The sequence below is a fragment of the Buteo buteo genome, chromosome 15 (genome assembly GCF_964188355.1).
Source record: "Buteo buteo chromosome 15, bButBut1.hap1.1, whole genome shotgun sequence".
NCBI classification, from domain to species: domain Eukaryota; kingdom Metazoa; phylum Chordata; class Aves; order Accipitriformes; family Accipitridae; genus Buteo; species Buteo buteo.
Window position 1 is genome coordinate 10,743,962 of NC_134185.1, and position 27,998 is coordinate 10,771,959.

The following is a 27,998-nucleotide window of genomic DNA, read 5'->3' on the forward strand; positions in this document are numbered from 1 at the left end:
CATGCATGCAAGTTTGGCTATCCAGAAGCAGAGTGACTGACCAGAATTGTCTTTGTTTCTGACACAGCTGACTTCCTAGCAGATTTGGGCCACTTGGTAATGCTGGCATTGCTGTTTGTCTAGCAGGTTCAGAGCAGGGCCACTGGGTCAGGATGAAGTGTCTGTGACTGAACTCAGGACTGGTGTTGACTGGTGTTTACTTTCTACATGTGACGAGCTGTTTAAACTCATGAAGTCAGTGGAGATCTAGGCAGTACAGGAAATGCACTCTAAAGAGCAATCCAGCAGACCAGTCGTGGCATATGACACTCAGTTGCCCAAAAAGAGACATCCAGACATCCAAGACAGCCACATGAGGCTGGCAGATATGACACAAGACCTACACAAGATGATCTTTCTGGAGGGAGACCTGGAGACCACCAAACAGCACCAACACCTTTGTTTAGGTGGTGAATCCCAGCCGGTGTTTCTACTTCAGGGTGACTGGATCACTCTCTAAGTGCCAGCGACTGTCCTGACAAGATTTCCATTGGCCACAATGAAAACTTAAGCAAAGTAGAGTGCAAGTAGGCACCTACTTGTGGATACCTAAATGTGTCTGGCTCTGAACTGAATCCCAGCCAGGCTGTCAGCACAGGCCAGTGGAGGAAGGAAGCACAGCCAAAGGGGATGCGAAAAGGAGGAGAGGAAGCACAACTCCAGATTTTGCTAGCGCAGCTCATGCCATTAGGGATTACCCAGGGATGGGGTAGGCAGTGCACAGCACAGTCAACCAAAGGAATGACAAGATACCACACAGCTGTTTCAATTCAAGTCACGTATGGGAGCACAGGGACAGTGGAGCATAGCCATCACAGAAGAAAATACATGTTCATTCACTTTCCAGCCATCTGAGGAGACAGACCAAATGAGTTCAGATTCCATCCTGCAGACTTTGGGTCCCCAGGAAACCAGGGCATGACATCATCCAGCGGAAAGGAGACAGCAACTTCTACAGTCTCTGTAATGCTGTAAGAAACGGTCACTTCTCTACACAGTGGGGAAGCTTCTGTTTTTAAGAAGAAAATCAACGAGTCAGTCACTGCTTACAATGTGCAATTGTCCAAGAGTTGCAAGAAAGTACACGGAAGTTACAGCACTTCAAAAGCTAACTTTGGAAAATTTCTTTATCCAGATAATTTTGTCATTTAATAGCAGTAGAAGATGTGGACCCACACGGTGGATGTGTGACTTAAAGGAGCAGTCAGTTTGGTTTCCCAAAGTGGTGATCAGCCCATGCCGTAGCCCTAAAGGACTCTTTATTTAAGGCATTGGCGGGTTTTCCCCTCAGCATGCATATGCCAACCTGCTACTAAAAGCTTAGCATTTAACCACGGAAGGAAAATCTTGAAAGTGGTTCGTGGATCTACGCTAAAAACACTAGAGCTATAATTAAATCAGCTCTTAAAGTAGTGTAATTCTTCCAAGGGCTGAGATGGCACTCTAAGCGTATTTGGAGAAAGAGGAGAGAGGTTGAGTGGAACCCTTAAAACAAACATTTTCATGTGAAGGTTTGGAAACTCCTTTCAGCGTACTAAACATTCACCAAGGCTTCCTGTAAGCATTGGAGTTTGTCCTTTCGCTGCTGGCTCAATTTTCATCTCGTTTGACCTCCTGCAGCCGCCTGAAGGCCCGTCTGCAACCCGGCGGCAGCTCTGCCCTGCGGAAGGACGGGACGGGACGGGGGGGGAGACCTGGGGGTCTGAGAGCCCCGAGGACCGGCGGCCAGCGCTGTCGGCCAGGGGCGCCGGCGAAAAGCGCCCGGGCGGCCGCCCCCGCCGAGCCCTCGCCCACGCCCGGCAGACGCGGAGCACCTGCGGCTTCCGCGCCCGAAGGGCGGCGAGGGCCCTCGCTGCGGGCGGCTTGGCGGCCAGAGGCTCCCCGGGGCAGCCTTGCGCGGGTTGCCCGGCGGCTGTCTCGCCCGCTCCGCTCCGCTCCCCGCCCCGCCGCGGCGCTCGCCGTCCCTCCTCCCTTCCCGGTACCGCGGAGCGGCGCGGAGCCCCCCCCCCGCCCCCGCGGCTATGGCGGGGCGGGCGGGCGCGCTGTGGCTGTGCGCGGCGGCGGCGGCGGCGGCGGTGCTGTGCGCGGCGGCGGAGCTGCGGCTGACCCTGCTGCACACCAACGACGTGCACGGGCGGGTGGAGGCGCAGGGTGCGGGGACGCGGAGGTGCGCGGAGGCGGCGGCGGGCTGCTTCGGCGGCGCGGCGCGGAGAGCGGCGCGGGTGGCGGCGGAGCGGGCCGCGCACCGCAACGTGCTGCTGCTGGACGCCGGGGACCAGTACCAGGGCACGGTGTGGTTCTCCCACTTCAAGGGCCGGGAGGCGGTGCACTTCATGAACCTCCTGCGCTACGATGCCATGGTAAAGCGGGCCGGGGGCGGGCGGCGCGGCGGGGGGCTCCCGCTCCCCACCTCGGGTGCTGGGGCCGTTCCTCGCTTTCCTCCCCTGCTGCCGTTCCTTTTGCATTGCCGCCTTTGGAGTGCGTAGCGTTGCATCGGAGAAGGCTGTCGGTTAGGGTAAAACCGTGGTCGAAGGTGGGCGGGAGGTGAGCAGGGAGAAGAGAAGCGATGGGATGGGTGACAGGCACCCGGCCGAATAAAGTCGTGAGCTGGCAGCCCCGCGGGCAGCCAGGGACCGGGAGCCAAGGCTGCACGGAGGAAAAGACAGTGATGCGGTGGAAGAGCTCCTTTGGGAGAGGCAGGGGCTTGAGGCAGGCAGGGGGCTGGACGGGCTCCGTTGGGGAGGGGTGGCAGAGGCATGGAAGCGAGCCCAGCAAAAGCTGGGCAAGGAGCCTGCCCTGCGATGGAGGGACTGAGCTCGGCCGAGGCTCGCAGCCTGCGCCGCTGGCTTCGGTCCTGCGGGAAGGGACAGGTGGCACATGTTGGCAGCGCTGTTCCCGAGGGCGAGGATTTTTGGTTTTCATCAGTCCCACCCTGGGCGTGTCCAGTCCCACCAGAGCTGTGGTCATGGTGGGGTGTAAGGGGCTGTGTGCGACTGGCCCAGGGACTGTAACGGCATCATCTCTGAGGGAGCTCTCTGAGACTGTGCCGGTCCCGCACCTTTACTCTGTCTCTTTTGGTCATCTGAGTGCTGAGAGGACAGTAGAAGAATTTGAGACTGATATTCGGGGATGTCACTCCATGTCCTTAACTCTTTTGTCTCAGGGCAACAGCCTGTTAATATATAAAGAATTATCATGCCTTATTTTGCTTGCGTACAACCCCAGAAGGGAGGAGAGAGATTAAAGTTATGTTTGAGGGTGAGTGCTGTTTGAGAGTGACTAGGTGTTTATTTCATCCCAATTGACAGCTTGAGGGGAAAATCTTCAGTGCATTTCACATCCTCTGTCTTCATCTTTTTAGCCTTCTCTGGAAAGGACTGCACTTTCCCAGGTAAAAATGGCTTCATCCATTTCTTTCCCTCTGCCTCAGAGCTGCTACCGAAGGGAAAGGGATGCCCTAGTGCACTCTCCTAGGCTAAACACACTTCATACCAGACAGACAGGTCTGTGAAGAATACTGCTCCCCGGCCTAATGAATGGTTTCCTAACCGTAAAACTAACATTAACAGGGTTTTTCCTCCCGATGGTGACAGGGAGGAGTGTGTGCATTCAGGACTCACCCTCACTGAGATCTAGGGAGCACTTTGGGGTTCTGCAGTGCAGAAATAGCTCGAGGTGTTTTTTCCTACCTTTCTTCCCAAAGCTTACTGCTGGCTGTCATTTCTTGTGATCATATCACAGAACGAAATTTTTTCCGGCAAAATCAGCAATGTTGAACTAGTGCTCAGTTTCAGAAACACGCTATGTAGGAAGCAACTGCTGACTGTTTAGGAGATCCCATGAGCTTTTTCATCAGAATAAGATTAAAAAATGATTCCACACCATACTGGATAGCCAGAGGCTTGTATTGGATGCTAATGCCTTAGGTGAAGTAGTCAGCCACTTGCTCTCTGTGGAGGTGCTGCATGTTATAATTGGAATATTGTCAGTGGATAGAAGGGGATAGGATAGACTGAGAAGCTACAGAGTTTTTAGCACTGCTACCCAAGAGCCTGAGGACAGATGCCTAATGTTGGGCAGCACTGCAGCATCCTTTTTGGTTCTTGTGTCCATGGACCGTGGGGGCCATGCAGTGGGGGTGGTGGCCAGGGGTGGGCACAGGGAGCAAGGTAAGAGCCACACTGCAGAAGGTGAGCTAGTGTTTCTTTAAGCAAAATTTGGGAAGTCACATTCCTAACAGAAGAGGTGGGGATTACTGAATTGGTTGAAAGTGAGATACAGGAGTAGGATTACAAACAAGCTGAAAGAAGTAAACGTGAGTCATAGAAGTTGTTGCAGGATGGGGGCAGGAGCCATAGGAGCATTTAGGGCAACCAGGCAGAGTTAGAGGTTTGTTCCATGAATGGGACAGATTTCCTTTTTCCTTTTTTAGGTTTCCTCTTTTCTCATTTATGCCCGTTATCACCTGAAGCCAATTTTCTCCTGTTTAGCTAGGTATTGCCTTCCAAATTTTCTTGGCACTAGCCTTGCTTTTTGGTGTAATTAACACCAAAATCCAAATTAAGTACCACAAAGGCAGTAATTGGAGGGGTGATAGAAGTCTTATAATTTTATTTTTAAGTTGCATCCTTCTGTTAATTTGTATCCTGATTTTGCAATATTTTTAGCCTGGTTTCTTGTGAAAAGGAGGATTATATGATCACATGCTGTGTGCCTGAATACTTCTGGTTTTTCCCCCTTGTGACTTACACTTACATTGGCCAGCGGATTTAGATTTGGTGAAGGCATATTGCACAGGTACAGAGACCTAGAAAGAAGCTCTGGACATGAGGGTAGTTAGGTAGAGTACAGGAACCCAAAACGCTCCACATCCTCCTCCCAAAAGGAGGAGCTGCATCAAAAATAAAACTATTATTAGCCACCAGTGATTTCTCATGAACAAGAGACTTTATAACCACCCACACCATGGGAAAAGTTTTGATCAAAGCTTGTAACCTAATGGACATGAAGTAATCCAAATGCAAGATACAAAGCCAAGAGAAACAATGTTTCATAAGTGGTTGGTTGGGGGATTCTTTCCCAACAAGCTAATGGCAGTTATATCCAATTCAAATTCTTACTTCATTTTCAACCTTTTTTGGGAGGTTTAATTGCATATTTAGGAGGAATGGAAGGCATATGCATCAGCCAAAAGGAAATAGCTTGATACCATTCTGAGATGCTGTACCAGTCCATGGATGTCTTTTCAGAACATCAGGCAGCATCTCCTTAGAGTGTTATTATTTTTTTAATTATTTTTTACAGCAAATTAGACTGCAGTTAGAATACAGTTAGAAATGGAATATAATTGGAGTGCATTGTGTCTTCCCAAGTCAGGATTTTCTTAAAGATAGTTCTCAGTTCTTTTGAAAAAGTGCTGCAGTAGCATGCAAACAATTTGGCTCCTTTCCTGCAGTGTGAGTAATGTTCTCACTAGTGTCAGAAGGTTGCCAATGCAAGCTACTGCCGATACCCTGATTTTTCACAGGGCCGTTGACTACCTGCCTGTGGGGATTAGAGGAGTCAGGAGTCTTTGTCTCCTCGAAAAGAATGACACTGCCCATCAGTTGATTGAAATACTGAGATTCCATGCCTGTAGTGGTTTCCTGGTCTTGCTGGGGTTGGAACATGATCAAGGTTAATGTAATCTGTTTGGGGAATAAAAGTTCAACAAACACATAGGAGTTGTTTATCTAAGTAAACCAGAGAGGTATATAAGTCTTTTTAGATGATGTATGTGACTTTCCTCACTTTATCTTCAGAATGAAATTATGAGCACACTTTTGTCTGGAACTTTTGGCACACTTTTGGCCCATTGGCTCTAGCACCCCTTTCATGCTTTGCTCCAGTTGCCACCTGAAAACTTGTACCAAGTTACCATGTACCAAGTTGCACTATTAGCACATTTCTGTAGATATATCTTTTCCTTCATTAACACCTAAATATGCTACAAGGTTCTTATGTATATTGTGCTTCTGCAAAGTTGCTGTCTGCGGAGGTTTTGCTGGCTATTGCCAAACTTGCAGGTACAGGCATGTGGCAACTTAGGCCGAGCATGAAAAAGGGGCGAGGAGGTGAAACTTCCATGGTCCCTTAAGGTAAGTCCGTTTTTGTCTGCTTAACCAACTTAGAACAACTAAACATTCTCATCTTGTTGGTATTACCTTGCTAATAAATAAACTGGGCTGCTCATTTTGTGTGATAGTCTTAGCACTTCACAGTGTTAGGCACACACCTGCATGTGTGCACACACACCTACTATGAACTGTCTATGGAGATTCTCCCTAGTTGATAAATGTTAGGGCTTCCACTAGGTAACGATACTGATGATGGCTAGAAAATTATATTTTCTTGTTACATATTAAAGCACACGAGAACTCTTACAAATGTGAATTAAAGATGTTTAAAAAACTGTAGTCCAAGCACAAACTCTTAAAATGCATGTTTTGTTTAAAGATAACAAATATTGTCATTGGCATTTAACATATTCTTCAGTATTTTTTTAAACAGTGTATTTTCCGTACACAAAATACATGTTTTCCTTTGTGGTTATTGTTAATCCTCTTTCTTGCAGTTACAGGATGAAAAAACAGTGGGTTTTAATCTGGTATATGATTACACTTATTTAGATAGGTTTTAGATTTTGACTTTCACATCTGTATTGATATAAGAGAGTCTGAAAAGCAAAAACCTAAACCTAAAAAAAAAACATTTCTGTGTTTTTGAGAAACAGGAATGTGCTCGTTTAGACAAGATAGGGTTTTCTTCCCTAGAACATAGTCTTTGTTTTCTCAAACATACCTTGTATACCATTTATGATTGTATTTAGACTGAATATTGGAGGTAGAGTCTTATATTTTCTTCTTGCTTTTCACAGGCTTTGGGGAACCATGAGTTTGATGAAGGTGTGAGCGGATTATTGGATCCTCTTCTTAAAAATGCTAATTTTACAATCCTGAGTGCAAACATTAAGGGGAAAACACCATTAGCAAACGAAATGATGAAATATGTTAATCCTTTTAAAATAGTACATTTTGACTCAGAATCAGTAGGAATTGTTGGCTACACTACAAAGGAAACTTCTTTTCTTTCACAGCCAGGTATGTTTTCATTAGTTTATAAGTTTATATCCTTTGTTACTATTTTATTACTTGCCCACTTGTTTGAATCCAAAGATGAATGTTTTCAGCTGAAAAATGAGAAGTTTGTTGTTTTATCAGTACTTACTTGTATTATTCAACTTTGTAACTGCCTGATTTTTAAACTGGAGAAGGCTTGTTAACATTAAAAGCCATTTTCATACAGACCTGAATTATTTAGCATCACTGAATTATCTAAGAATAAAAGAAGGTCAGTGAGATTGCAGGAGAGCTGGGGGTGGGGTTTTTATTGTTGTTTGGGTTTTTAAATTTATATTTTTTTATATTTTATTGTTATTTATCCATTTTAACAAATGTTAAAACATGAATACAGCTTGTCTCCAGAGTGAAATGTGTTCGAACCAAGACATTTCTCTGTGTGTTGAAATTTTGCTCTTGGATGCCTCCCTGCTCAAGCCCTAGTAAAAGCAAGGAGAGCTTCATAAGCGTTTTTGAAGCAGAAGTTGCCCAAGATGTTTTTAGCCTCTCAAATATTTCCAGAAATTAGACTACAGAAGGAACACCCATTCAGCTTTTACCACAATTGCTTCATTCATGAGTAAAATTAGAATTGATGAGGAAAAAGACTTCTCAATTTCTGACTATTTTTTCCAACATTTAAGGGGTTTTGGTTTGTTGAGTTTTGTTTTTCTTTAGTAAAATAAAATAGTCTATGGGAATGAGAAACACATTTAAATCAGCTGTAGGAGATCTGAGTCACTGCTTGCTCAAAGCTCAGCCCTCCTCTGACAAAATCAGACCTTCTTCCGTGGTTTTTGCAGTAGTGATGCCCTAAGGACTGGTTTAAAACATTTTCCACGTTGAAAAAGGACTTCATATTATTACTTCTCTTTCTATTGCTTAGTAATAAAGAAGTAATGCATAGCTTTCTTGAGAAAAGGAATATTCAATACTTTGAGGAAGTATTACAATATAAAGCTGTTCTTTCTGTGCTTTTTAATTCCTATGCTTCATGTTTAAACTATCAGGAAGTGGATGTCTGAGGTCAGAATAGACTTCTGTATCTCACTTCTATTTTACAGTGGTGTGTTTTTGGAGTCCTTTCTTTTTCTCCCCCAGTGAAAAAGTAAATTGATCTGTATTTTGTGTAGGCAATAGAATTTTACCTGTGCTTGAGGGCATGAGGGTAGATATCATCTGACATCATGCTAAGTTTGAAAAATGGACAGATGGCCAATATTGTTCTTCATTAAGTATTAATAAAATAGATCTCAGCTCTTCTTCCAAACAACTGTGTTGGTGCAGTAAGGTCATCAAATTAACTGTCTTGCAAATAAATGTACTAGAGGAAAAGCCAGATAGTGTTGGAATGATTCTCTGAAGCATTTAAGTACATTTCTAGTAACATCTAGACATCATACTGAATGCATTAGTATGCTAAGATGTTATAACAGAGACCACAACTAGAAAAAACAGTGTTAAAAGGGAAGGCTTCTTAGGTTCATAGATGGAGCTGAAGCAGCCCTAAGCCAAGTATATCCCACAGTGTAATTGAGCAGCAAGCAGGGCAAATTCTAACAGCAACATTTATAGTGATCAGAGTTTTTATAATTTTCCACTTTGTCTTCTCAGTGTGTGGAGGAGCATTTGGAAGCTTTGAAAATGTGAATTCAGGATATGTTAATATAACTCAGTGACTGTGTATCACCTGTGACCTAGCAATCCTTCAGACTGATAAAATCATGCACCGTGGGTCGGTGGCAAAATAATTATCAACCTAATTCCTTAATTCAACGAATAAGATACATTGTGAATTTTAAATTCAGCACCTTGCTTATCTCTACACACTTCTTCAGATGATTCAGTTTTCTCAGACTCTGCAGCAATTGCTTTGGCATGCTATACACTCTTAGGGCATTCTCAAGGCAAATAGGAAGCTTGAAAATGCTGAAACATGTGAATGCCTACAGGACTACATTCCGCGGAAATCTTTTGAGTGTGATTTCTTCTATTGTTAAATCTCAATAACTTCCACGCAATTACAAAATTACAACTTGTACTTTTCATAGTCTGCTTAAAACAGCTATCAACATGCTTGAGCAGAGTATAAAGCCCTTAAATCTCAGTGTTTCCATTGTGAAGGAACAATTAATCTCTGCTGAAGGTACTGTTAATGTTACTGTTTGGAAACCATAGGGATGGGGAACTCTTAGCACAATTTATAAATTACAGCCAATTGGCAGTTCTTCTAAAGTTCTCCAGCTGTACACAGCTATCTCAGCTGAATGCCCAACCAGTTTTTCCACGTCCTGCAAGAGTTGTTCATAACTTGGCACATAGACTGAGTTGTCTATGATTTGCTTTGCACTGATAATCCCAAGGCCATCCTTCCAGTGTTTGATGGTACCAGCTCACTTGCTTTAGTTCTGCTATGATGTTGTAAACCCCACAAAATAGTTAATGTCTTTATCTGTCCTCAGAGATGCTACATACACATTTGGTGCTGTGAAATAATAAGTCTCATTTTGTCCACTGTCTTTTCATATAAGGTGGAAACCCAAAGCTGCTTACTCTGTAACCCTACAGGAAGCAAAATATTTACTAAAACTATCAATTTGGCAGAGTTTTCTAAAATGGAATTTTAAATTCCATTTATTCCACTTTATTCTGGCTAGCTTGCATAATATTTTTAACATGCTGCCAGTTCTTTCTCCTCGTTCATTTATAGCACAGTTTGGATGTCTTACCTGAAACTACCCCATCTAAAAAGAGAAGGGGATGTCACATCAATTTACAGCCTTGAAAGAGAACTGAAATACTGACACAAGCAATAACTAACTCTTAAATAACCACTTTATTTCAGTTCAGATTGTTTTGAAAAATGTGCAGCTGAGTGCTAAGCTTTTTGCCTGGTTTCTTAGAGAAATGAGCACTGTGTAATTGCTCTTACAGTCCCCTGCTGTATAACTTTTGAACCTTTTGGCCCGTTTCAGCTCAATTAGATCAAATGCTGAGATGACTAGGATATGAAGCTGTGTGAGGTGCCCTGGCTGGGTCACGGAGAGGGGGTGCGAGAAGCCCCTGCAGCCCCCAGGCAGGAATCCCTTTCTGAGGGTGAGGTGGGCAGCAGGCAGTCGCTGGGTGGGTGAGGTTTGTTTGTTTTAGTGTGGGCTGAAGATTAATAATAATAGGTCTTCAGTGTATGGTGCGTTGTAGGCTGCAGTGGCGTAGAGGAGTGACAGAGCTGGTGTTGATGGGAAGAGCTTCGTTATCGTGGGCCACCTGGCTGCATGCCATGGGTGAAGTTAGCCTGCAGGCAACTGCGTGCTAGCACAGGTAGTCAGCGGCTCGCCCTTGCTCTTCATTTAGAGAACTTTTTTATAGAACTGGTACCCGGACCGTGGTGTGCATGGCCATTGTAGCTGGTCCATGGGTGGTGAGATGAGCACGGGAAGGGCCTACGCTCAAGGAGCATTTCTTGGACTTCCCCTTTTGCCAGTAGCTCTGCATCAGGCCCAGCTTCTGTCAAGCACAGGGATGTACAAGGAGGGGCTGAAGCCGGTAGCTTCCTCCAGCCTGGAGAAGGAAGGCTAAGGGGGAACTAAGTGCAGTCTTCCATTGTCTTAAGGGGGTTTATAGAGAAGACAGAGACAGACTCTTCCCAGAGGGGCACAGAGAAAGGACAAGAAACAATGGGCTCAAGTAGTACCACAGGAAATTATGGTAGGATGTAAGGAAAAAATTTGTCACGGTAAGAGCAGTTAAGCCATGAAACAGGTTGCCCAGAGAGTCTGTGGAATTTCAGCTTGCTCAGACAAGACCCTGAGCATCCTCATCTGGCTTTGAGTTCCTGCTTTGAGCGGGTTTTGGACTAGATGGCCCCCGGAGGTCCCTTCCAACCTCAATTAACTTATGACTCTTTGATTCTAAGAAGAGGTCCACAGGAAGAAAATGTGGGGATGCAGTGCACAATTCACTCTGCAATGTGCAGTACAGAGATCCCCTCTGGCAGTAACAGAACTATTCAATGGGTGTGGTGGTGAACCAGTTTATGTAACCCTCTTTTATCTCTTCCATTGTCGCAGCTTCCTCTTCATTTCCTGAGACATGTTGCACTGGATTGTGAATTCGTTTCACTCCTCCCTTTATTATGAAATAATGTAAATCTTTTGACTTTAAAAGCATATTGCAAAATGGTTTGATCAAAAAACGCTGCAGGAAGGAGAGGAATTAGGTAGAGGGGGAATTGGTAGAAATGTTACTTGGTTGTCTTCACCGGAAAGTTTAGGATTACAGTTTGTTGACTCTGTTCTTAAACTCTATTCTTAAAATTTTGTCAAATAAATTAGCCTCTTATATAGGGAGTTGTTTTGCACAACCCAAAACACTGTGCCCAGGATAGAAGAGCATGTTTGTCTAGGGCTCTTCTTTTTGTCACTTTAGAATAATATCAGCAGTCACAGAAACCTTGCAGAAAGATTGTGAGTTCCCCAACATTGTAGTCCAGAAAAGGCTTCTCCATTCTAGACTTTCTGTTCTTTATGTTCTTGTTTCAGGATGGTGGCTCAATTGTGTGCTGTGCTGTATTGGTATTACTGAGAGTGATTCACATTAGGTGAGATAATTTGTGTAAAAAGGCAATTCAGAGTTTAGTGCAGGACTTTGAAGAAGCTGCTATTTAAAGCCTCAGGGAGGGGCGGAGGAAAGAATGAGATGAGTGTGGAGTAAAAAGAGAGAGATTTAACTCTGGAGAAGATCTTAAATAAAATTTGGGAAGAAAAAAAGCTTTATAGTACAATACAAGTGTTTATACTCAAACACTTACTGACATATTTAGTTTCCTTTCTCTACTTAAATAATAAAAGCCATTCAATTTTTGATCCCACAGTTGGTGTCACTGGAATTTTTTTATGGAGTTACAAACTTGTTTAGTATGGGCAAGTACATACAGCTCAGTGCAGGAATGTTTTATTAGTCTAAGCACACAGGTGCTCATGAGAGACTGGACAACATCAGATCAGAAGTTTGAACCAACTAAGGGCATTTGAAAGCCACTGACATTCAAAGTTCTGATAGTTATACAAAATAGTATCTGATATCAACTACTTTTTTTTTTTAAACTAGTAATGTACTTTGTAAATACATTCATGTTTGTTTTTTTTATTTTTAAGGGGATGATATAATCTTTGAAGATGAAATTGAAGCGCTGCAAGTACAAGTCAATGAACTTACTGCTATGGGAGTGAACAAAATAATTGCACTAGGACATTCTGGATTTTCTGTGGACAAAAATATTGCCCAGAAAGTGAAAGGAGTGGATGTTGTAATTGGAGGACATACAAACACATTTCTCTATACAGGTATTTTACTTCTTGCTAAAGTGTTACTTCTAAATCAAAGCTGAAACTGTTTCTCTTTAAACATGGAGAACTTTCACAAATACAGTTTACTTCTGGCTGTACTGGGCCAGATTCATAGCTGGTACCTATCCATAACTACCATGGAAGAAATTGATTTAAAATAGTCTGTGAGCAAGAAGTGCCCTAACTCACTGAAAGGTTCCTTAATGCTATGGATGTTCAAGGTGATCTGTACAAAGCAGGATAGAGGAATAAAGGTAGTAATACTGGTAAATTACTACCGGGTATATTGTACCTATTTCAAGCTCACACATATAAAGGAGTAAATAAGATGTTTACATTTAAGCTTGTGTGTGACCTAAACAAAAAAATCAATCATATAAGACTTCAAAAGTGATAGAGATGTTGATTTTCTGTAGAATCTAATTCTGTATTCGTAGGTCTCCATTAGCCCTGCCATTAAAAAACTTTTCCCAAGTTACCTCTTTTTCAGTTCCTCTTTTAATCTCTGACTTTATTCTTCTTTTCCCTAGAGGTAGACATCATTCCAGAGATAGACATTGTTGATCTGACTTCTTCCACAGCAATGCTACTTTAGGCAAAACCTGCCATCAGCAGCTTCTCCAGTGCTGCTGCCTTCCCTGTGCCAGTGTGTAAGGACACAAGTAAAAGAAAGGGTTGGTTTTTTTAAACCACCAAAGATAGCTCATTAAATTTAGCAGAAACTTCATTAACTGGTTGAGACTATAATAGGAACTTTCTGTAATTTTCAGTGAAATTTCCCTTGTGCCCTAGTCACAGGGGTAGCACCATGTACCCTAGGAACTTAATCACTGTCCATTTCATGCTCTTCTCTCCCTGCTCATCTCCTCTCACTTTCTCATGCCTTTTTTATCTCATCCAGGTTCTCACCTTTTACTGTCCCACTTGTTAAAGAGAAACAATCACATGCTACATTTATACTTTAAACAGTTTGGAATATCTCTTGAATTTGGCCATAGGGAATAACTTTGATCACTAAGCTGGAGCCACAAAGCGTTTACACATCTAGCTACAAGTCAGAGGCCACAAACACTTAGCATAGGGGTGCAGCAGAGAAGTGACCAAACTGGAACAGATGACAGGGCCATCCATCCCAACGTTTTGTCTCCAAGAGTGACCGAGGGGGAACAGTGAGGGAAGAATGGACAAGCCTATAGAGATGCTGTACTCAAATCTGGCCCCATCTCCTACCAGCTTGTGGCTCAGGGACTTCCCAAGCCAGCAGTGGTGTCTTGGTATTTACTAGCTCCCACTGGAATTTCTCTTCCCCAAACTTGCCCCATCTCCCCTTGACTGCCTTCAGCGTTCATGACAGCCGGTGGAAGGGCATTCCACCACTGACCTGCATGTCCTGCAGAGACCTTGGTCTTTTGTCTGTGTGCAGCCTGCTGCTCATTGGTGGCATTTTCCAGCAGTTTTACTGAATTGTTTTTGAGATGGGAAAATCAAGGATGCACACAGTATTCAAAGTGTGCATTCATCGTGGGTTTACACAGTGGAATCCAGATTCTTACACACAGGCTCGTTAGTCAATGCCTGTGTAGCCGTAGTAGTCAAAATGCCTTATTGGTGTGCTGCAAAGAGGTGCCAGTGTTCACGCTTTGAAATCATGATCTGAAGTGCTCCAGGAGTTGGGATATCTGAGTTCATATCCTGTCTAGATCTGTAGGAGTTCACATGCACATCTCTTGTCATCCTAGGGAGTACCCCACTGTCAGACTTCATTAGGTCAAGCTGTTCCATCTCTCCCCATTTGAAGCTGTTCTAGATTCACAAGGCCAGAGAGAGCACACAGCATGGGACTCTGCAGCCTTCAGGTTAATGACCTCAGCTGGGAGTGGGTTCTGGTCCCTTTTCCAAAGGCTGTACTGTTTTGATAAAACAAGTCTCTCTTACTTTTTTATTAACACTGGAGAGGTGAGAAAAATAAAAAATAAGGAGAAATATCTGGGGGAGATACACCAAAAAATATGTATCCACTTATCTAGTCAAAATATGTTTTTTCACAGAATGTGGTCTGAGTCTATAATTTTTATTCCAAGTGCTGAGAAGCACTTGCTAGTCTGTCCAGGAGCACCATGAGTGCACTTGAGTCAGAGCCGTCAGCCAACATTCACAATGAAATAGCCACATCTCTGGAAGTGATTTGACTGCAGAGTAAAACATCTAATTTTAAATGTCTGCATGTGTGTGTCTATGTGTACATATAAGCTCTCATTTAAATCAAGAGATGTAATCAATAAATGGCAGCAGAATTTGGGAGAATGTTTCAGCTCGGTCTAAGTGGAGACATACCAGCTGGTCAGCTGAATCTCTGGCTGTCATGGGAGTTGAGGGACATACTGCCCATTCAGACACCTCCATAGAGATATCTTAATATAAGGGCCTAATCTTGGACTAGTCCAACCTATCTGTCTCTCACACATTTGCAAATCTCCAGTTTCTCCACAGATTATGTGGCAAATGTTGTCTTGACTCGTTCAGGTGTGCTTTGGGTTTGTAGAACTGATTCAAACACTAGTGGTAATTTTAGGCTAGAGCATTTTAATTTCTGGTTTTCATCAGAAAGGATGTTCTGAGAACGTAGTGTGTTGGCTAAAACAAGGTGAGAAGATAGGAAAGTGTTACAGGTTCTTCAGTTACCAGTGTGAATTTGTGCATTTGTAATGAAACAGCATCTCACAATTTGACTGAGATGCATGCGTGAATTCTAATGCTGTTTTCTTTGGTGATAAGATGCCCCGAAAAGTCTTCATTTCAGAAGGAACACATTTGTCTTACAATGGAATAATGTCATAGTGATAATTAATCCTGCAAGAAGTATCAGTATCACAAAGTATTTCTTTGAAAGCAAGAAATGAATAAGGCTCTGGACAAGCACTTAACCATGTGCAGCTGATGTAAACTAAAATGATGACCAGAAAGCATGACTTTGTCTTGCTAATGCTCTGTTTATTTGAGGACTACACAAGGGCAAGAGATCAAAACTGATTCCTTTTTCAGTTCCAAAAAACTCAAAGCCACTTTTGCGTGCATAAATCCTGCAGTGTTCTCATTAACTACAGGATTTCTTAAATTCTTCCCACAATAAATATCAAATAGTGAAGATGCACCACCAAGAAACCAACTCTGTCAGCTAGGCTGAAAGTAGAAAAACTAGTTCTCTGGTAAATTTTTTTCAGCTTGTAGTTTGTTACAGCCATTCTCCCTGGAGTAGGAGGAGGGATCAGAGATAAATAGGAATAATGTTGGAATTGTACAAGGAACATTTGTCATGCTGCTTATCCCAGGATTTCATATTAGGTAAACAACTTTAAATGGAAGGAAACCAGTTGTTCTGTGAGCAGTGGAAGTGAAAAGCCTGCTTTCCTCCAGATTCGTGTCCTCTGTGCCTGCTTCCCCATGCTCCCGTCCTGCTGGCGCCCCAGCTCTGGCCGACGCACGGGTGGGAAATGCTGCTGGCCTCGGGACAGGAGCGAGCAGCGGGCTTTGGCAGGGCTGTGCAGTGGGGCCTGCCGCGCAGCGCGTGGGGCCTCTCAGAGCTGCCCGACCTTGGTCTTGGCTGACGGTGGGGTAGAAATACTGACGGGAATAACAGGAGGGAGTGATACTACTCAGATAATATTATCACAGAGATACAGGGAGAAGGCTGGTACCCTTGAGACAAGAGCTGTGCTGCGTAGTTTTCTTTGCCACTTTCCTTCCCTGTGTGGTTTCTAAATCCTGTGGTAGCCTATGCCAGTTGAGCTGAGATCTCTTTTCTCTGTAAGTGCCTTGCTTTAATCTGTCTGTTTCCAAGTCCTACATCTAACCACCCTTCGAACTTTGCAGGCTGATAAGAGTTTTAAAACCATGACCACATAACTCTAATGCTAATGAAGTTTCCTTCTGCAGAGGGTTTGCAGGCTGTCATAAATTTTGGAGGCTGTTTGGCGTAGTAAAAAAAAATCAGTTGAGTGTATGCACAAATTCACAGAACTGCTTGTAGGTATTCCAACTGCATATTATCAATAAAAATATATTAGACTTTTCCATATCAAGAAGTCCTATGTATGTTTTACTAACATTCTCATTTTCTATCTGATGCAGAATAATGTAGTGTGAAAGCTTAACAATAAACTTTTCAGCCAGAGGCTGGTGTGTGTGTGCATTAATTACTGAGAGGTTTAGATTGAAATAATTGGAATGAAAAGTTCTTTTGTTACTATTGTGACATGATGTCACAACTTAAAAAACACTGTGGCAGTTATTATAGCTCATGTCCTGAAAACAACATTGTCTCATATGAAATAACATAACTGAACAATCAAGTGTGTGCTTGTCGTCCAATACATTCATTGTTGTTTCTGCTTAATATCCTATTTGGGTTTTTTTTAAGGCTGAGAAACATTTGAAATGTCATTCTAATAATTCCTTGAAGGTCATATGAGCTGAAGACCTGCTTTACATGTTTGTTTCATGCAGGCAACCCACCCTCTACTGAACAGCCAGCTGGCCCGTATCCATTCATGGTTGACTCAGATGATGGGAGGAAGGTGCCAGTTGTACAAGCTTATGCTTATGGAAAATATCTTGGTTACTTAAATGTTACATTTGACAAGGAAGGAAATGTAGTTGAAGCAGTTGGAAACCCCATTCTGCTGGACAGCAGTGTTCCTGAAGGTATGTGGACTAGATATTTGAATTTGCCTGCAGCACTCTACTACAATTCAAGTGTTATTATGTTAAATACACAGTACAATGTCAAAGAAGAATTAAGCTTTCTTCCTGAGCTTGCAGTTCTCTTCTGTGTAGGGTTGTGTTACAAATGTACCCATTTGCCTCTATTTCTCTTTCTGAACAGTGGCCTTTGAATACGTACAAATTCAGTGTATGTTTTTGTCCATTTAAAATCACTGAAAGTCCATTTGTAGGAACTCCGGTGGTACACTACCTTACCATTTAGCACAGCCAATTTAGCTAGCCTTGTAATTATGATTTAAAAGATTATGAGTACTAATTTACACTCTTTTGCCAGAGGGTGGGTTCTTCAGAACAGAGTTTAGGGCAATATAGGAAAGTGGAAATGTTCCAGAAAAAAATTTGAATACTCTGTCAATGTGCAAATATAATACATAAACCCCACGTCTTCCTGTTTTCAGTGCTGAGTGTGTTCAGTGTTTCAGGTCTGAGACATTTAAAGAACTGGGAGGAGGAGAGTCCTTCTGTTGCTTTCTGTTTGTAGCTCTGTCTGAGCTGTTACCTGTTTTTCATCAGCTCTGTAATTACCCGCAGCTGGTTCTCTAGTCTTTGCTTCTTGTCCAGTGTTTGCTGCATGAAGCTCTGAGGTTTTATCACACTTTCAAGGTTCTACCAGAGTCTTTATAAAATAAGTCCTTTAAAAATGACGTGATCATAGATACTCTTATTTACTATGTTATTCTCAGTGATCTGTTTATGTAATGAGATGCTGTAAAGAGACTTCTCTCTCTGACATCAGGAAGAGTGAAAGTTCAGATACATAGGTGCTCTCATTTTACAAATTATGTTGCTGACAGTTACATGGCAAATTGCTTAAAACGAATAGCTGATATAAAACATTTGTGACATTATCTGTCTGTATGTACAAGTATCTTTGTATCTGGTTTTTTTTCCTGAAAGAATTAGATTTGCACCTGGCAGAAAGATATACATAGAGAATTAATTTCTATAAAGGGTTTATTCCTTGATGTTGATATTAGAGCTAGTATTCCTTTTAGCACTACATTAAAGGGGAGGAAGCTATAAATAGAAAAAAAAATACTATGTCAAATAAAGACCAAGCTCACTTGCATATTAAAAATTCTCTCACCTGTCAAGGTAGGTGCTACAAACCCCATTGGTCAGTGGTCAGAGAGAATAGAACTGGGTAAAAATATTTTTAAGTGTTATAGAAGAGATAGCCTTGTCTAACAGGAATAGCTTGTTCACTTCATTGTCCTGTCCTGCCTGCTCCCTTTCCAGGCTTTGTTGGAAGTGAGTGTAGATGTCGTGTTGCTTGAAGAGCCTTTAGGGAAAGTGTAAAATTTTAGAATCATGAAGAACAGGGTTTTTTCCTAAGCTTTGTATTCACTGAAGTGTCACTAATATAAGATACGTGTGATGCTTATTTTACACTTCTATACTACTTTATAGATGAGCACATTAAAGAAGAAGTGGAAAAATGGAGGAAAAACCTGAGCAATTATTCCAAAGAGATTGGAAAAACTAGCGTTTACCTGAACGGTACAAGCCAAGCATGCCGTTTCCAAGAATGTAACATGGGAAATTTGCTTTGTGATGCTGTGGTAAGATGTTGCCACCACAGGTGGCAATCAAATCTAAGTGTTACTCCAGAGCTATCAGATTAAATGCTCCCAGGCTCCAAACTATCAGCGCACAGGCTCTGTGCTCCTTTCCAACACTGTAATATCTAGCACGCTCCTAGAAAGATCTGACAGAAGCAAGGCTATAATGAATCTTCCCGTGTAGAGTAAGGAGTGGTTTGTTCTTTGTGTATATCCTCCTATAGAGAACGGCTTGTTCACAGCTGGCTCTGAGGCTGCAGTTTTAAGAGACATGGCAGTCTGATCTAAGAGCCCATTTCTCAAGCAAGGAGGAGAGCTTGGCTCTCCTGCCCCTCTCCTGCCCTGCTGTCAGCCCCCTGCTCACAGCATTTGCCTTCTGCCCTGTCATTACTCACTGGGCTCTGCTGTCACTTTTTAATGCACTAGGCCAGGAAAAAAAAAATCTGGGTAGTTTCCTGCCAAGTTACTGATATGAATTGTCCCCTTGAAGAGCCCAGAAGGTGCCAGCTGAAGCAAAGGAGGGGGAAAGGCCATACACAAGGCTGGGCACAGAAGAGGTAAAAACCCCCAGCCCAGAGGGAGACACTGGCCCCTGCTGCATCCTGACAGGTATCACTAGGCTTTAACAGTCACATAACACCAGAAGGTCTCTTTATGAGAAGTCACTTCCAGTTCTTAAACTAGCTGGTTTTGATTGTTTTACTGTCCCACAGTGGTACCATTTCCTTTGGGTGCTCCAGGGAAAAATGTTCACTAATGTGACTGTTTCCAGAAAATGAGCATTGCCATAAACGTCCCACCGCATTGCGGACAGGAGCCAATTAATAATCATGAGTTTTCATTTAGATATGTCTGCAAAGCTATTTATCCAATCCATGTGATTCCTTTTATTGTAATCCTTAAAGTGATTCTTAGTTCATGGGATAATTTCCAAATTAGATTAAGATTTGGGTATTCTGCATACAGTTCTACTAAAATTGCAGCCCCTTGCTTTTTTTTCCTGCTAGACTTTTTAATATTTTTATTTGAAAAATGTGATCAAATGTTTTGGCACTTTTCAAGCTTAAAGAAAGTAAGCGTAATCTTTCAGAAGCCTGTAGATTTTCTTGCTATACGTTGTCTTGGGAGGTCAAATTCTACTTTAGTTAAATTGATGTCTCTAGACAACCACCTGCAGTCATCAGTGGATATATGGATTACCCTTCAGGTTCTTTGCCTTGCAAGTTCGACACTTGCTTTCCTGTCCACTGCCATGCATTCAGGGGTATGAAGGTGAAAAACAGACCTGCCTGTTCCACAGACTTTCATATTTAGAGTTGTCCTGGGAAATGCAGAGATTGCAAAATGTAGAAGATAGATTTATTGAAAGGTTGTACTGGGTCAAAACAGAAGACCATTTAGTTCAGAGATCCTTCTCCAACAGCAGCCCAAAATCTCCGAATAAAAGGTTGACAGACCCAGATGGCATTTTACAAAGGACTTTAACGGAACTCAGACGTGAAAAGGCTGTGAAATTGCTAACAGCACTGTGTGAGCTCTTGTTTCAAACTGCCTCTGCTCAGGACTGGAGAGTTGCAATCCACTCATTGATTATGAGTTATGAACTTAAGAATATGTCATGGATCTGGCCATAGGGAATAACCTCGATCACTAAGCTGGAGCCACAAAATGTTTACACATCTAGCTACAAGTCAGAGGCCACAAACACTTAGCATAGGGGTGCAGCAGAGAAGTGGCCAAACTGGAACAGATGACAGGGCCATCCATCCCAACGTCTTGTCTCCAAGAGTGACCGAGGAGGAACGGAGAGGGAAGAATGGACATGCCTGTAGAGATGCTGTACTCAAATCTGGCCCCATCTCCTACCAGCTTGTGGCTCAGGGACTTCCCAAGCCAGCAGTGGTGTCTTGGTATTTACTAGCTCCCACTGGAACTTCTCTTCCCCAAACTTGCCCCATCTCCTCTTGACTGCCTTCAGCCTTAACAACAGCCGGTGGAAGGGCATTCCACCACTGACCTGCATGTCCTGCAGAGACCTTGGTCTTTTGTCTGTGTGCAGCCTCTTGCCCACTGGCTGGATGCCCGCTGGAGGCCAAGGAGTAGTTCTTGCACTGGAACACTTGGTCCCTGTCCACCCTCTTCACACACTCATGATTCTCAAATATTTTCCTTCCGTTGTCTCTTTACCAGGTCAGACAGTCTGAGCCTACATGATCTTTCTACATTCAGAAGCTTTTCTCTGTCTTTGATGATCTTTGTCACCCCTCTGAATCTTTCTTAGTTTTTTTACCCTTCTTGAAATGACAAAACACACTGATTCCCACCCAGCCTCCACATGCCCTTCTTGATTTTATAGACTTCTGTCGTGTCCTTCCTGTATTCCTTTCTTTGTGAGACTGAAGAGTCATAACTGTAGTCATTCCTGTACGGAAACCTATCCCTCCCTTCCATTATCCTTGTTTCTTTTCTCAGCCTTTTCCTGTTCTACTTAGTTATTTCTGAGGATTAACACTGCAGGATTATCATCCCTATGCAACTGAGTAAATCCCTGGTCTCCGTTTTCTTTATTGCTTAGAATGCCACAAGCAAATATTATCTTGTCCTTGCATTTTGTCAGAGTCTTGCCACTGTTGGAGACAAGATGCTGTGCAGAGTAGACTTTTGGGTCTGATCACGTATGCCTGTTTCCTGTTCCTCTACTCTTCTACATCTTCCTAGTTTGCCAAGACCATTTGAAATAGTAAAAAACAATCTCAGAGAAGCCGAAAAATCTTAATTCCCTGAAACAAAACAAGGGCTAGATTTATTTGCACATTCCCCTACATGTTTTTAACACACAGCTATATTTAAGGTCTTTTTCACTTCTCAATTCTCCAAATACGCTCAAATCATTTGTCTTTATCACAAGCACTGGAATCAAAAAAAATCATCCTTCCTGTGTTCAGCTGGCCTGCCCTGGTCATGTTATATACATGCAGACTATGGGAGAGTCCAAGAGTTCCTTACAGAAAAAGGCAAATTTTTTTCTTGTTAAAAGTTTAAAAAAGCAAAATACTTATTTTAATGGGTTTTGCCTTGTGGTTTTTTAATAATTAAGTGTTTTACAGTGGGGCTGAAGGCAATGTCAAAGAAGATATAAAAAGTTTCTGTCTCTTTTCAGTCTCAGATTGTATTGGGTGTAAATTTCCAGAGCCTAGACTAAGTGAAGATTAAAAATCAGTTTAAACATTCTCCTTTGGTAGCTTTATGAGAATATCGGACGTCCAGATAAAAAGTCATGGAACCATGTTTCAATGTGCATCCTGAATGGAGGTGGGATACGGTCACCCATTGATGAACAGACCACTAATGGTATGTAAAATTACAAGTTGAATGACATTATCAAGGAGGAAGAATCAAGTTATCATGCAAGCCTGAACAGTGTTAGGTATGGGCTTGTTTTGATGGGATTTGCACAGTGTTTGGAAGAGATTTCAAACTTTCTGAAATCGTTATCCATCATTGGAACACAACTGCACTCAGGCTGACATTAATAGAAGTTACTAGCATTGTTGGTACACAATGCTTTTTATAATTTCTCTCTCTCCTTACTGCCCTGGAACAAAAAGAAAGACAGTGGATATTCACCTCCTACTATAGAGGGTCATCCAGTATGGTTGCTGGGAGCCTTCTGTAGTCTGCTGTAGAATAAGTAAGTTCTGTTTTTTTCTCAGTGGTAAGGTTTTACAGTTTTTATTTTCCTGATGCCACATAAATGAAACCTGAAAACAAACACCTTTTTCAGTTTAGCTAAATCTTTCTGTAGGACTATGTGAGTAAATCTGAAGCAATTGGAAAAATTGCCTGACATAGTAAGAATAGCTATGTTTCTTCATCTTAGGTTGGTGGTTTGTAAACTCTTCTAATAGAGTTATTTGAATAGCAATACACACAGTTACAGATTTATTGGCCTTGATACTTGCTGGATGATAAAGATGCAGCTTCTTTGATTGGGACAATATATGTGATTCTCACCTCTACTGGCCCTCATTTTCTTAAATTGTATTTATTTGCCATGTTCCTTGTCAAAAACATACTGTTAAATGAACATAAGATGATTTTGTAAACTTAAAAAAAAAAAAAGAAAGAAGTAAATAAAGTCTCATTCTCCCAGGTAGCATTACTTTGGAAGATTTGCTGTCTGTTTTGCCATTTGGAGGTCGTTTTGATTTGGTAAGGGTAAAAGGCTCCACTCTGAAAGAGGCTTTTGAGCACAGTGTGCACAGATACGGAGAAGGAAGCGGAGAGCTGCTGCAGGTTGGAGGTACGTTTTCTTCCTTCCTCTTCTTGGTTTTCCAAACGAGCCATCCCTTCTGTTGGCCTTGTTTGTATTACACCTGGAAGCCTCTTTAAGAATAGAAATCAAATTTGCCATACATCCGAGTCATGTGCCTCACATGTGCCAGCTAACTAACACTGTTTATCTTGTGTATGTTTAATTGAGCCACTGCAGAACACAGGCCATCGCTGTTCACTTCAGCAGAGACAGGATTCCCATTTAGTTCAGTAATCTGTAAAGGCAGCAGTTTAACACTTCAATTAACTACAGGAAGATATAATTGAGTATAGCTGTTAACAGAGTAATAGCTACAACAAACTCCTGTTTTCAGTTCTTGACTGGCAGCCTACCTGAAACCCCAGACTGGATGTCTCTGCCAATTGTTGCCAAATTTCAGTTTATCAAAATCATTTTGTGCCGTTGTCTGATGATTGCTGACAGTTTTGGAGTTAGTCCAAGTGGGCTATGGAATTGCTCCAGTGAATTTCTAAATATTTTAGGGATGAACAGTTTGTATTACAAACACGCATTGCAGCTCCCCATATATTTATCCAGATGTGTACTAGGCTACAGTCACGTTTATTCCTGGTCTGTGATGCAGTGCAGATTTTATTGTTTATTTAGCAGAAAAGCTAAACTTCAACAGCAGGGGCTGACGGATTTTTCCCCCCTCCATGCCTCTCCCCCCACGTAGCCTGGTGATGGGGGCATTACTCCCACCATGTGATTTAGAACCCCCACGTGCCAAGGACACAACCCACATCTCACACTTTCACCAGTAAGTTACCACTAAGGTAAAGCAGCAGGAGCCCCTTTGCTTGCTGCCTTCTCACAGAAAAAGAAGATAACTGGTAGCTCTGGAAAAGGTTCAGGACAGAAGATCCAGAGCAGGCAGAGCTCCAGGGCTGGAAGAGCCTCTGTGCTTTGGATGAGCTTTAGTGGCTTCTTGATCAGCAAATTCTTGGCAATGCTGTTCTGGGGGGCCTAGGTCTCCCCAGGCTTTGACTGAGGAAGGCTCACAGCTAGAAACGTTACTTCTCCGACAGGGAGTAGAAACCACAACTTTCAGCCCTGGCTTGGCTTTCTTTTTTCAGGACAGTACTTATTATCCATAATAGCTGCTAAGTTAGGGTGGCTGGCTGGCTTTAAAAGAAGTCATGTCTGCCAACAAGCCAGGGGAATGAGAAAGCATATGACTACAGAAATAAGGGAAGGTATTTTTATCTTGCAGTATGCTAATCCCATGAGTCGTAATTTTCTTCTGTGGAGTAGCGATGAGAACAGACGATCAGATAAGTAACTGAGGTAGGACAGTGCTTCAGCAATTCTCTCATCTCATGAATTTTCTTGCATAGTTGAGCAGCGTGCAAGGAAGATAAGGCATTAACTGGTGTAATTCAGAACAATATAACCTCTCAGTCACAGAAGCTAATGTAAAGAATCAGCTGAAGATGATGGAGGATGCTGCTTCTAGCCCTGTATGTTCAATAGGCACTGTATGAAGTGGCATTCAAACGTGTATTTTTGTAGGCATCCACGTGGTCTATGATCTCTCCAGAGACCCAGGAAGCAGAGTTGTTAGCTTAGAAGTGCTTTGCACAGCCTGCCGAGTCCCAGCCTACGTCCCACTCCAGATGGATGAAATATACAATGTGACTCTTCCGTCCTATATGTTATTTGGAGGAGATGGCTATCACATGCTGAAAGACAAAAATCTGGGATACAGTAAAGGTAAGTACAGGCACCAACAGGGTAGCAGACAAACAATTCCTAAAAGTTAAAAGATCTTTCTATAGTATAAGTCTCAGACTTCTTGCTTTTACTGGATAGATTCAGTTTGCTTCCAGTCTGACTGCTCTGGATTGGTAGTTTTCGTTGTAGCCAGTAACTGTATTATTTTTTCACATAAATCATAAGAGTTTCAAAGAGAAACTGAGCCTTATCAATTCAGCACTACTTAGAGAGCAGTTCTGAGATCATGCTAAACCAGAAAAAAAGCCAAGACCACACAATAGAGTACATACTACGTGTACTGCCTTGCACTTGTACTCATTACTGAACAATGCATCAAAAGGAAGGGTGCTATTTTCTTTAGACCTTAACTTTCCACTGTACATAAGTATTTGCAAAGACAGAATTGTCACCTCTACTACTAAAGGACATGCAGCTCAGGCGAGCAATACAGAGGCCAAGGGGAAAGATGCCGACTTGCTCTGTGGGAATTAGCCTGCCCCTCTGAAAGCAGCGGGACTCTCACGAGTTCTGCAGGCAGCAGCACGCAGGGTGCCAACAGATGCCGCGCTAGGGAGGCAGAAAGGAAGTGTTTTACAATGCTGTCTTAAGATCTGCTATAGCTGCATGCAAACTTAGAAATTCAGCATTCATACCAAAAATTCTGGCTACAAACCACCATAGATGTTTTATCCATGCACAAGAAAATTCTCCACACCCTTGCCCTGTCTTGGTGTATACTGATTCAGCATGGCAAACTGTAGAAAACAGTTTGCTTTAAAACTTGAGCTAAAACTGCAATTTTAGACAGGTTCTCAAATTTTGGTTAACAGCTAGGCTGCTGGAGAGAACACACTTTTGTTTGTTTGTTTGTTTAGGTGAACCTGATATTGAGGTTGTTTCCCGTTACCTCCAGAGAATGAAGAGAGTTTACCCAGCAGTTGAAGGTCGAATAAAGTTTTCTTCTGGCAGTCTTATTGAAGCAAGTCTTACCCTGATTTCTGTATTGTTCACTGTAACGTTCTTGCATACTTGATTTTTGCTCACTATGTTTTCGTTTGGAGGAAGGCAGGAGGAGAGATGATGCTGATGAAGGGAAAGAGAACTGTTCTCTTTTCTTACACCTTAAAATGAATGAGTGTTTAGGTTTCTGCATGTCAACAGTAAACAGCACAACCAGTTGGCTTTAATCTGGTAGAGTCATTGAAGCACACGGTGCAGAACGAGTAGGCAGAATTCATGACTTCTCTTCGTTTGGATCAGCAGGTACCTGTAATTCAGTCTGAGGTTTCAAGAAGCAAAGTTCCAGTGAATATTGATGTTCCATCACGAAACAACCACTTGCCGAAATGGGATATTTTTATTTTTTAAAAGTCTTTTAAAAGCTGCTTTAGATAGTGAGTTGATTAAGAATCTGATTCCAGCAATGTAAACAAGCTTCTAGAAATAGATTTATTATAGATGCATATACCTTTCTTTGATCTCCACTCAGGGTTGAAGCTTTCAATCTAATAATTCTACATTGCTTCTAGTCATATTTATCATACCTGCATCAATGCCTGTAAGAGCTGGATTAAACTCAGTGTCATTAAAAGCATGAGGTCCATTTACAAGCAATTAAAAAAAGTTTTTCCATTTTACTTTTGAAGATGCAGCATCGCACTTATGTTTTCCATTAATAAAGGATGGAATGAAAGCTTGATTTGATTTTGGTAAATGTTAACAAATTGAGTACATATACTTCACTATTTAACATGACCAGTTTGGGGACTGCATCTAGGGTGAGAACACAATCTATGATTATGTTTCATAGAAATATGCTCAATTTTACATCTTTTTCCAAAGACCAAAGCACAGGACTGCTGACCATTACTCTGTTATCAGTGTTCAGAGAGAATGTCAGATACACGCATTCACTCCTGCAGCACTGTGGCATCCTTTGGCAGTAGCCCAGTAATGGGGCTCTTTACAGCATAACCTGGCTTTATGGTAATTGTGATCACAACTCAAAAGCCTGTCTCTTCTATGGGAGGGCTGTGTTTAAAAAATACACAGTCGTAAGAGATAGGCTAATGAGTATAAAATCAGAAATCGGATTAAATTCTAAGTGTACATTCCTGACACTTTATCAAGAAGTGACTGCTTACAAATGAGTGCAAATGATGATTGTTTTTCTAAGATTGTTCACATTTGGAATTTTGACATCAACATGTTTCCTTGCTGTTTACTGCTGTATTAAACTGATTATCAGTGTTTTAAATAAGCCTGCTTTGTTTTTCTGGAAAGCGCACTATAGTCTTTTATGGACCAAAGCTACTTGCCTCTTAAATTGACTGTACCTGCAGACTTCAAGGAGAAAGTAAGTGCATTAAAATATCAGTATGCTTAATTTTTAAGACCTCATTAGCTTCCACATAAATTCAAGAGTTGTGCATGAAAAGATCTGGACTACACAGCTGCATTAGGTAAGCTATGTTAGAACAGGGAGACAAACAACAACTGACCTTGACACACTACTAGTTATAACATGGCATTGATGATTTGTCAGTACCAGTCCCTAAAGTTATTAATTTACAGAATGGTCTTCCCAAATCAACACAAAACCAGTAACAGAGAGTGCACTTATGGACCGAGCTGTGCCTGCACACCAAATTTAAGGAGTTGTAACAACTCCTTTGTCATATCTGGAGAGAAATAACACTTTTACCTTCTTTTGACAAACAGAAGGAAAAGGTATGCAAGAGTAATACAGCTAGATAATGCAAATTGTATTGACAAAGAACACTAATATGGCATTAGATTGGTTTGTTTGTAAAAAAGGAGACAATGGGTGTTGTCTGAAAAGAAAAATTGAGGAATGCCTATTAAAATATCTCTGTATTGTTCTGTGAGTAAAACTTGTTAAAAATCCACACGTGAAAAGTCCTTTTCAAAGTCTCTTTTATAAAGGATGGGCCAACAAATTAAGATTTACAGGAAAAATCTTCCACACATTTTTATACTAATAAATTTTTTAAAAATGCTATGAACAGACTCACATCCTCTTTCCTAAGCCTGTAAAGAG

General features: G+C 42.1%; 1 protein-coding gene across 1 annotated transcript; it reads left to right on the plus strand.

Moving 5' to 3' along the window:
- Positions 1-1,708: 1,708 nt before the first annotated feature.
- NT5E (5'-nucleotidase ecto) lies at positions 1,709-27,998 on the plus strand. The gene is made up of 9 exons (XM_075046568.1): positions 1,709-2,399; positions 6,956-7,178; positions 12,350-12,538; positions 17,045-17,242; positions 18,734-18,885; positions 22,128-22,236; positions 23,039-23,188; positions 24,734-24,934; positions 25,813-27,998. Exons 1-9 carry the CDS (start codon positions 2,061-2,063, stop codon positions 25,968-25,970), a joined length of 1,719 nt encoding a protein of 572 aa, XP_074902669.1. The 5' UTR covers positions 1,709-2,060; the 3' UTR covers positions 25,971-27,998.

Excerpts from the sequence above, each read along its gene's own strand:
- NT5E (XM_075046568.1), top strand. The coding sequence starts at position 2,061 with ATGGCGGGGCGGGCGGGCGCGCTGTGGCTGTGCGCGGCGGCGGCGGCG. Across the intron at positions 12,539-17,044 it reads AAACACATTTCTCTATACAG|GCAACCCACCCTCTACTGAA; the intron begins GTATTTTACTTC and ends TGTTTCATGCAG. Across the intron at positions 24,935-25,812 it reads AAATCTGGGATACAGTAAAG|GTGAACCTGATATTGAGGTT; the intron begins GTAAGTACAGGC and ends TTGTTTGTTTAG.